The 9,937-nt window shown below is 35.6% G+C and overlaps 1 protein-coding gene across 1 annotated transcript; it reads left to right on the forward strand.

Moving 5' to 3' along the window:
- Nucleotides 1–493: 493 nt before the first annotated feature.
- Nucleotides 494–2,346, forward strand: LOC148579670 (uncharacterized). Its single transcript, XM_088490895.1, has 3 exons — nt 494–1,222; nt 1,499–1,639; nt 1,825–2,346. Exons 1-3 carry the CDS (start codon nt 494–496, stop codon nt 2,344–2,346), a joined length of 1,392 nt encoding a protein of 463 aa, XP_088347021.1.
- Nucleotides 2,347–9,937: the final 7,591 nt, after the last annotated feature.

Consider the following 9,937-nt stretch of genomic DNA (forward strand, 5'->3'; position numbering starts at 1 on the left):
ATAATAAGAACATACTTCCCTGCAATTCCTTGAGAAGACGACCCGAGGTTTAAATAATCGGTTATCAATTTTAAAGGGATTTGTTACTTGTGACAACCAAAACATTTGTAAGAAAGGTTGATTGCTTGGTTTAGTAACTATACTTGCAACGAGAGTTTACTATAACTTCTAAACCATCAATCTTTAGTTCTTCAAGAATGCAAGAAGGAGTCGTCCGAAAACCCGGAAAAAGGTGTGTCTTAATGCGTTAAAATGATTTTTAGCTCTTGGAATGTTAGGGGGGGTGTCAGGAGTTGGTAAGGTGAGTATGGTGAAGAACCTTAAGAAAAAATTTAATCTGAATATGCTAGGCTTGATAGAGACTAATAAAATAGCTCTGAATAAATTTGATGTAGTGCAACTATGGGGACATGATGTAGTTAAATAGGAGGTTGTTGGGGCAGCAGGTGCGTCAGGAGGTCTACTGTTGATGTGGGATGAGTTGATGTTTACGATGAACAACTGTTATAAAGGAGATAAGTGCCTGTGTGTGGAGGGTGTACTGGTGAAAAATGGCTTCCGTTGTGCTTTCTGTTTAGTGTATGGTGCGCATACAAGGGAAGACAAGCTTGCTGTGTGGGAAGAGTTAAGTTTCTTATCTGGGTTATACCAAGTAACTTTTTGTTATATGGGGGACTTCAATGAGATTACTCAAGTGGAAGAACGGAAAGGAGCTTCCACCTTACCAGTGTCTGCAGTAGAATTTAAAGCATGGATGCAGGAGATGGAGCTAGTAGACCTTGCACTATCTGATCGTATGTTCACATGGTTCAGAGGCCAGTCGTGCAATCGCATTGATAGAGTGCTGGTTAGCCTGGAGTGGATAGAAGAGTTTCCTGATATAAGGCTTAAAGGAGGACCTAGAGGTTTGTCAGACCACTGCCCACTGATTGTGGATGTCACGCGGGTGAGGGTGGGACCGAGACCTTTTTGGAGCCTGGACTCCTGGTTTACTCATGACGGGTTCTTGCGGACAGTCAGGGAGGAATGGAGGAGAATCGGTGATGTACAGTTCATAGACAAGCTGAAGGCTCTAACGGTTCCGCTTGGCAGATGGCATAGAGATAATTTTGGAAACATGGATGGAAGAATTACTCGGTTTGAGAAGGAGATTAAGAAGGTGGACGACTTGGTGAGCAATGGAGTGTATGACGGGACCATGGAAGCAAGGAGGAAGGCACTTGTAAGCTCTTGTAAAATATGGTATATGGGGAAGGAATTACATTAGAAGCAGTTGTCACGCTCCAGACATACAAAGGAGATGGACAGGAATACTCGGTACTTCCACAATCTAGCTTCAGCACGGAGGCAGAACAATCGGATTGATGCCTTAATGATTAATGGAAGGTTAGTAAGGAATCAAGGCAGGATCAAAGTTGCCATTTGCGATTTCTATAAGCCCTTGTACCATCAAGAGACATCGCCTATTATAGGATTCTGTGATGGACTGGTAAAATAGTTAAGTGAGGCAGAGGCAACAGAGCTAGATTTGTTGTCCTCGGTTGAAGAAATAAAGGATGCAGTCTGGGACTGTGGGTCAACGAAGGCACCGGACAGTAATGGGTACAATATGAATTTCATCAAGAAGTGTTGGGAAGAGGTAGGTAGGGAGTTCACTGAAGCTGTGATGGGATTTTTTCAGTCAGCTACTCTACCTCGGGATTCAAATGTTACCTGGGTGGCATTGGCGCTGAAGTTTATTGGCGCAAAAGAAATAAAAGATCTCCACCCGATTAGTATGGTCGGTTGTGTGTACAAGGTCATCTCTAAGGTGTTGGTTCGAAGGATGCGGAAGGTTATGCCTGGTTTAGTAGGGGAGACTCAGAGTGCCTTTGTGAAGGGCAGAAAAATTCACGATGGGGCCCTGATTGCTTGCGAAACTGTGCATTGGCTAAAGTCAAGAAAAAGAGCTCAGCAATTATTAAACTGGATTTTCAGAAGGCTTATGATAGAGTGAAGTGGAGTTTTGTGGATATTGTGTTGCATAAGATGGGGTTCGGACTTAAGTGGAGAGAATGGATTAAGGAATGTGTATGCTCTGCATCAATGTCGGTTCTGATAAATGGGTCCCCTTCTAAGCCGTTAAAAATGGAAAGGGGCCTTCGACAAGGCGACCCTCTGTCTCCCTTCCTGTTTGTACTGGTTGTTGACGTCCTTCATAGAATAATTGGTGAGGCGGTGAGGAATGGATGTATAGCACCTCTTTTGGTTGGCCGAGATGACATTGAGCTGTCCCACTTGCAGTTTGCCGATGATACTATCCTGTTCTGTCCTCCTGAGGAGACCACTATCAGAAACTACAAATGATTATTGTGGTGCTTCGAGGTGATGTCTGGGTTGAGTATTAACTTTGAGAAATCGAGCTTTATTCCAGTCAACTGTGAGCAACGATGGACAAGGAAGACGTGTAGTTTGCTGGACTGTAAGGAGGCGCCGCTACCAGTCAGGTACTTGGGCATCTCTCTGGGAGCGAACTCGAGGCTTGTGAAGACATGAAAACCAGTTATTGATAAGGTGGAAGAAAAGCTTAGTCTGTGGAAAGCAAAGACGCTAAATAAAGCGGGTAAGCTGGTTCTCATTAAGTCTGTTCTCAATAGTCTACCTATCTACTATCTCAGCTTATACAAGATGCCTAAGACAGTGGCGGAGAAGCTGATTTCACTACAAAGACGGTTCTTGTGGAGTAAAGAGGATGGGAGGCATGGAATGCCGCTCGTGAAATGGGATCTAGTGATGGCTCCCAAAAAGGAAGGTGGGTTGGGGGTTGGGAATGTGGTGGCTCGGAATGCAGCTTTATTGTTCAAGTGGTGGTGGAGGTTTTCAAAGGAGGACTGTCCCTTATGGAAGAAAGTAGTTTGCTCATGTAATCACATGAATCCGTCTGAGATGCTTAGTATCCAGCGTGTGCCTACGAGAGGGGTCCATGAAAGGATATTTGCCTATTACAAATCTTGGAGCCACAGGTGAGGGAGAAGATGATCAATGGCTTGTCCATGGAGTTAGGAAATGGCAGAACAATCCAGTTCTGGGAGGATAGATGGTTACCTAGTGGAGCGTTGAAGGATGAGTTCCCAAGGCTTTTCTCGGTTTCAAACCTTAATGGATCTGTTATAGGGGATTGTGGGTTCTGGGATGGGATAGAGTGGGTTTGGACTTTTCAATGGAGAAGAGAGTTATTCCAATGGGAGTTGGAGCTTGTAAACTAACTTCATGAGAGGTTACAGTCAGTGAGGCCAATACATGAGAGAGAGGATAGTGTGGTGTAGAAGTTTGATAGGTCAGGTATTTTTTCGACTAACTCTTTTGTGCAGGTGCTGCAAGTGGAAACTCTTCCGGAGGAAATCCAGAGCTATAGCTTCACTAGCACTATTTGGAGAGGGATCGTCCCTCCAAGGGTTGAGTTATTTTCTTGGTTTGTGTTGGTTGGCAGGGCGACGACTAAGGACCGCCTGTGTAGATTAGGGGTCCTTGACCGGAATAATGATATGTGTGTTCTATGTTACAAGTCTGTAGAGTCTGCATTTCATCTATTTCTTGGTTGTGAGTTCACTTGGCAGGTGTGGTGTGCTTGGTTATTTGCACTTGGGAGGGTTTGGATAGTGCCAGGTTCTCTCAAGCAACACTTTGAAAGCTGGACAAACGCCTCAGGGAGAAAGATGGAGCGAAAGCCGTGGTTTATTGGGTTCTTTGCAGTTATTTGGGCAATTTGGAAAGAAAGGAATGCCAGAATCTTCAAAGATCATGCATCAGATGTGGTGGACATTATAAGCAGGTCTTTTAGCTTTTCTGAGGAATGGATTGGGGATGCACCCTATAGTTGTTGATGGCAATGCCAAAGATAACTCGGGGTCACTAGGTTCTTTGAAGTCTTTGACGTGTTGTGTATCTGTTTTATTTATTTTCCAATGCTCCACCTAACGGTGTTGAGCTCTATGCACTTCAAAAAAAAAAAAAACAAAATATAAAAATTAGTATTTTGTATTTTTTGTGATAAACTAACTATATAATAAAACAAATAATAAAAATTTTAATTTATTTTATTTTTTCTTTTACATAAATTTATTAATTTAGTATTTTAGTATATAATATTTTTATGGGTTAAGTATTGAAATCATCCCTAAGGTCTGGGGTAAAAATCAAAATCGTCCCTGACCTTTTTTGTTATTAAAATCATCATCAACGTTACAAAACGTTATAAAATCGTCATTTTTTATTTTATTTTACCAAATTACCCTTATCAATTAATAAAAATAATATTAAAAAATAAAAAAAACCCTCCCCCCTCCACCTGCACCCCCACTTCCTTATCTCTTCCCTTTCTTCTCTCCAACTACTGCCATTAACTTCCAACAATCTGTCTCTTCTTCTTCATCTTCTTTAGGTACTCTCAGCTTCCAGAACATGCTGCAGCAAGTACCACCTCCAAACTACCCTTCTCATCAACATCATCATGCTATTTTTGTTGCCGCCCAAGTGGGACTGAGACAACAAGCGCATCTTAACAACAACGTGAACAACGAAAACAGGTTGATGAGTGGCAGTAGTAATGATTAATCAAGGGAGGAATGGTCCAGAGAAGAAGTGATGGTCAAGGAGAACTAATGAACTTAACCCCTTAATTGCCCAAAAATTCAGTAACCATACAAATGAAACAAATAAAAAAGCCAAAATTGATTATCAACTAATTATCAAAACAAACAAACAAGAAAAAGAGAACAAACTCCTCAATTGCTTGAAACTGTGATCGAGTTGTGCCTGACTGATCTGGAGCATCTCAGAGACCTGATCTCCGGCCACCGCAGCTTTGTCAAAACTCTCTTTAATGGCTTCCACGATCTCCTTCAAGTCCTTATGCCGCACCACCATCTTCATCTCCATCATCTCCCCATACTTGCTCATTGCGTCATCCTCCTCCGCCACCGGCGCCGCCTTCTTCCCTGCCATCGGAGGCGGCGGCGTCACCAGATCTCCCACCACCGACGATCCCTTATGGAAGACCCCCTCACTGACGATCCGAAAGAATGAGGAAGAAGGAAGTTGAAACTTGGAAAGGAGGATCAGGGGCCTGAGAGTTTGGTTAGATCTGAAAGTAGGAGGAAGGTAAAATTTTGGGGGTGAGAGAGGGGGGAGAGAGACCGAAGAGGCTGGGAGTGGGGTGGGGTGGGGTTTTTTTTTTTAATATTATTTTTATTTTTATTTTAAGGGTAAAATTGTCAAAGTATTATTATTTTTTGTAAAAAGGATGATTTTATAACGTTTTGTAATGTTGGGGAAGATTTTAATAATAAAAAAAAGATCGGGGACGATTTTGATTTTGACCCAAGACGTTAAGAACGAAAAGAATACTTAACTCTATTTTTATTTATGTCTCATCAACTAAATATAATTTTATGTCTTTATGTTTATATTTTAATATTTTATGTTTATAAATAAATAATCAAATATGGTTAAATAATTTAAGAGATATAAAAATTATGTTAGATAACATACAAGAAAAAGTGAAAATTTTGAGTACTTCTAAAATATAAAAAAAAATTGTTAAAAAACAAAGTTTTTATCCGAAATCCTTTCATAATCAATTTTGAATGTTTATCCTAATAATTTAGTTCGAATTTAAAAATTCTGAAATAATTACCTTATTATATGTTTATTATAAATAGTGGATGTCTGCTACCCTCTAGAAGCATTGACATTCACGAGTCACTATATCTGTGGCATTTATTTGGCATGCTTTACCAGAATAATCACCTTCTAATCTCTGCACAAATATTATTATTACTTTACTTATGAGGATAAATTAAATTATTGAAAAAAATAAATAAATAATCTTAAAAATTTTTGTTAGCGTAATTTGACTTAGATTTTGGCATGCTACAAATTACAATACAGGGCAGCTTCATACACCAAGAAATATTGCTTTCCTTGGGTCTCAATCAACATTCTCGCATGTGCCTATTCTGAAGAGTAATGGCCATAAACAGTAAGCAGTGACGAAATTTCATATTAATTTTGTAATCAACAAACAAACCATTATTTACGTGAGTATTTTTTTGACCTTGCAATTAAGTTATTCCGCCCTCAAAAAGGATAATTTCATTTTTTATTTTATTTTTATAATTTTATTTTTTAACCTTGAAAATAAGACAATAGTGCAGTAGTTTAAAACTTTCAAGCTTCAACTATTAAATATATAGTTATTTATACGTGTTTTTATCTATTTATATTTTTAGGATATATAAGTTTCTATGACTAAAATCTCTAAATTTGATCATTTATTATTTTCGAAAGAAATTTAACATATATATATATATATATATATATATATTACAATAAAATTATTTTCTTTTAATAAATTTGTTCACCATACAAATTCCAAATTTCTACTCTATCTTGTTATTGCCTGCCAATTTTTGTTTTTGTATTTTTTTAAACTATTAAATATTAAAAGAATATATAATTTCACATACATGGCAATAAACTTAAAATTTGTAAAGAGAAAAAAAATTATAATTTTTAAATTTATAAACACTAAAATTTTTATAATTCTAAATATCTAATAACAAATATTCTCCACATATAAGTAATTTTTTTATACAAGTTTATATGAGTCTCTTTAACCTAATTCACTCCACGTGTCACTATCTAACTAACTTTTCAATCAACGCGCGAATATATAACTGCCTTTTTTTAAAAAATTTTGTTTCTATTTTCAAATTTTCTCAGTGTTTTCGATTTACGTTCTCTTCCATCTCTATATTCTCTGCATTTCTTTTCATTTGTTCTCTGCGTTCTCTTTCTTTGTTTTTTATGATTTCCTTCGTTCTCTACGTTTTTGAAATCAAGCTCTAAAATAAGTTTTGAACAGTTATCTCGTTGTTGAATATAATGAATGTTTCAATTCAGATTGTCAATTGAATTAGAGTGAAGTGGATTATTGTTTTGAATCCAATCAAGTGATTGAGGTGTGATTCGATTCTAGTTAATGTTTTCATTAGTAGTTTATGATTCTGTAGGTGAATAATGTTGTTTTTGTTTGTGAAAATTGTTGTTCATCGTTGATGGGTTGAATTGAATGTAATGTAAGAGTTCTGCATTAAAGAAAATATTTTTGTGTATTTGCAGTAAATTTCGGTGTAAAACTAAGATATTTATGTGTATCGTTTAAGAATTTTTGGTGTATGTTTACTGATAAATTCTGTATAATTCAAAATTCTTCTTCTCCCTCTTCATCTTCTGCTGCTTCTTTTTTTTTTTTCATCATCATCATCATCATCACCATCTTCTTCTTCTTCTTCTTCTTCTTCTTTTTCTTATTCATCTTTTCCTTCTTGTTTTACGTTCTCACGTTTCTTTTTATTTTACATTTTTAATAAGAATAAAAATAAAAAAATTAAATAAAGAAGAAAAAGAAACACATAATGCATGTTGTCAAACTCGCGAGTCTAAATAAACTCGTGGAGCTGACCTAAACTTGACTCGTGAGTTAACTCGTAGACTTGTACGAGTTCACCTGTTATGAAGTTTATATATATATATATATATATATATATATATATATATATATATATCTTAAAAGTACATAATAAATTAAAATAACAAATACTTTAAAATACACATTTAAATCCTCTATAATTATTCTTATACAAATATAACATAAAACACACAAAATTAAAAATTCTAAATCTGTAATACTAAATCTTTAATTGAACATTGAACAATATCAAATAATCAAATTAACTCTAGTCAAAAGAATTAATTACTAATCAGCCATAAATGGATGAACCATCTGGCCATCTAACATAAACGATAAGTAATAGGCTAAAATTAGAAGCAATAAAATTTAAAAAAAAAACCTAAATCAAGAAGCAAAGGCTCAAAGAAAGGGCAAAAGTCATACAAAAAATAGAGGATACAGAAGAAAAGAAGGAGCAAAGTCCCAGCAACAGCAAATCGAAGACAAGGGTTCAGCAGGCAACGGTGGTGAGGGTGCAGCAGCAGCACGAAACGACAGCGACAAAGAGTCATGGATTTCACGATGGCACAAACCAGAACAGAGATAGGACTGTAGGAAAAGTAGTCGAACTCGTGAACGGTGATAACACGATGGAGATGCGGATAGTAGAGATGTGAAGAAATACAAAGCAGAGGACAACATAGGTAAAATTCACAGACAATGGCGCAAATCAGAGCAGAGGTAGCAGATGCAGGTGAACAATGGCAACTCGACGGGGAACGACGACTGCGGCAGAACATGGAGAAAGTGAGACTTGAGAGAAACAATGCAGAAGACTGAGTTTTGAGTGAGTTTTCTTTCATTCTTTGGGAGTGTTATCGTAACCCTAATAAAAAAAGTATTTTTTTGTTTCAAAATGATGCTTTTTTGAGCAAAAATAAAGAAAAACACAAACTCGCTAACTCGGTCCTAGACTCACGAGTTTGTCCGAGTTTGACCGAGTCTAGCCGAGTCTAGTCGAGTTTACTCAGGACAGAGTCTATGCCTGAGTCAACTCGATTCCATATCTAAACTCGTAAACTCGTACGAGTTTACGAGTTAACTCGAGAGTTTGACAATAATAATGCTACAAAATTACTTGAATGAGGATGAACCGACATTCATTCAACTAAAAGAAAGAAAGAAATAAGAAAAAAAAGAAGGAAAAATGCAGCATTAAAGAAAATATTTTTGTATATTTGCGGCAAATTTCGGTGTAAAACTAAGATATTTATGTGTATTATTTAAGAATTTCGGTATTTTTGTATTGATAAGTTTTGTATAATTCAAAATTCTTTCTCTTCTTCCTCCTTATCTTCTGCTGTTTCTTCTTTTTTTATCATCATCACCTTTTTCTTTTTCTTTTTTCATCTTTTTCTTCTTATTTTACCTTCTTAAGTTTCTTCTTGTTTAACTCTTTTAACAAAAATAAAAACAAAAAAAATCAAATAACGAAAAAGAAGAAACACATAATGCTGCAAAATTACTTAAAAGAGGATGAACTTACATTCATTTAACTAAAATAAAGAAAGAAAGAAAGAAATAAGGAAAAGAACAAGAAGAAAAAAAAATACAGCATTAAAGGAAAGATTTTTGTGTATTTGCAGTAAATTTTAGTGTAAAACTAAGATAATTATGTGTATCGTTTTAAAAATTTGCGATGTTTTTGTACTAATAAGTTCTGCATAGTTCAAAAAATCTTGTGTTACCTTCTCAAGTTTCTTCTTATTTTACTCTCTTAACAAGAATAAAAACAAAAAAAATCAAACAAAAAGGAAGAAAAAACACAGAATACTGCAAAATTATTTAGAAGAGGATGAACTTATATTTATTTAACTAAAAGAAAGAAAGAAATAAGAAAAAAAAGAAGAAAAAAATGCAGCATTTAAGAAAATATTTTTGTGTATTTGCAGCCAATTTCGGTGTAAAACTAAGATATTTATGTGTATTGTTTAAGAATTTTTGGTATTTTTGTACTAATAAGTTCTGCTTAATTCAAAACTACTCTTCTTCCTCCTCCTCATCGTCTTCTGCTGCTTCTTCTTCTTCTTCATCTTCTTATTTCATTTTCTCATATTTGTTTTCGAATTTAGTTTCGAAACTTCCTTTACTTTTCGCGACGATTTTGAGAGATTTTTTAGAGATTTTGATCCTTATTTAAATTTTGAGTGTTGCAGTTTTTATTGAAGGAGAAGAACGTTTGTCATACTGATTTTTGTGCTATTCAAGAATTGGAAAAGTGTGTATTTATACGCAATTTAAACTGAGGGTTGTTTTTGTTGAATTTAAGCCAACTTATATAAACTTATATGCCAAAATGTTTTATTTTTGTGGGCAAAAAACAAAAATAAGCCAAGGGAGAAAATAATTTACGTGAATAAGCCAAAACGAAAATTGCTTCATGAA

This window comes from Arachis ipaensis, chromosome B10 (genome assembly GCF_059453495.1).
Source record: "Arachis ipaensis isolate K30076 ecotype BB chromosome B10, ASM5945349v1, whole genome shotgun sequence".
Taxonomy (NCBI): domain Eukaryota; kingdom Viridiplantae; phylum Streptophyta; class Magnoliopsida; order Fabales; family Fabaceae; genus Arachis; species Arachis ipaensis.

Coding starts and splice junctions, on each gene's coding strand:
- LOC148579670 (XM_088490895.1), top strand. CDS start 494: ATGAACAACTGTTATAAAGGAGATAAGTGCCTGTGTGTGGAGGGTGTA. Junction 1,223..1,498: donor AAGCAAGGAGGAAGGCACTT/GTAAGCTCTTGT, acceptor CTGGTAAAATAG/TTAAGTGAGGCAGAGGCAAC. Junction 1,640..1,824: donor TCAAGAAGTGTTGGGAAGAG/GTAGGTAGGGAG, acceptor GTTGGTTCGAAG/GATGCGGAAGGTTATGCCTG.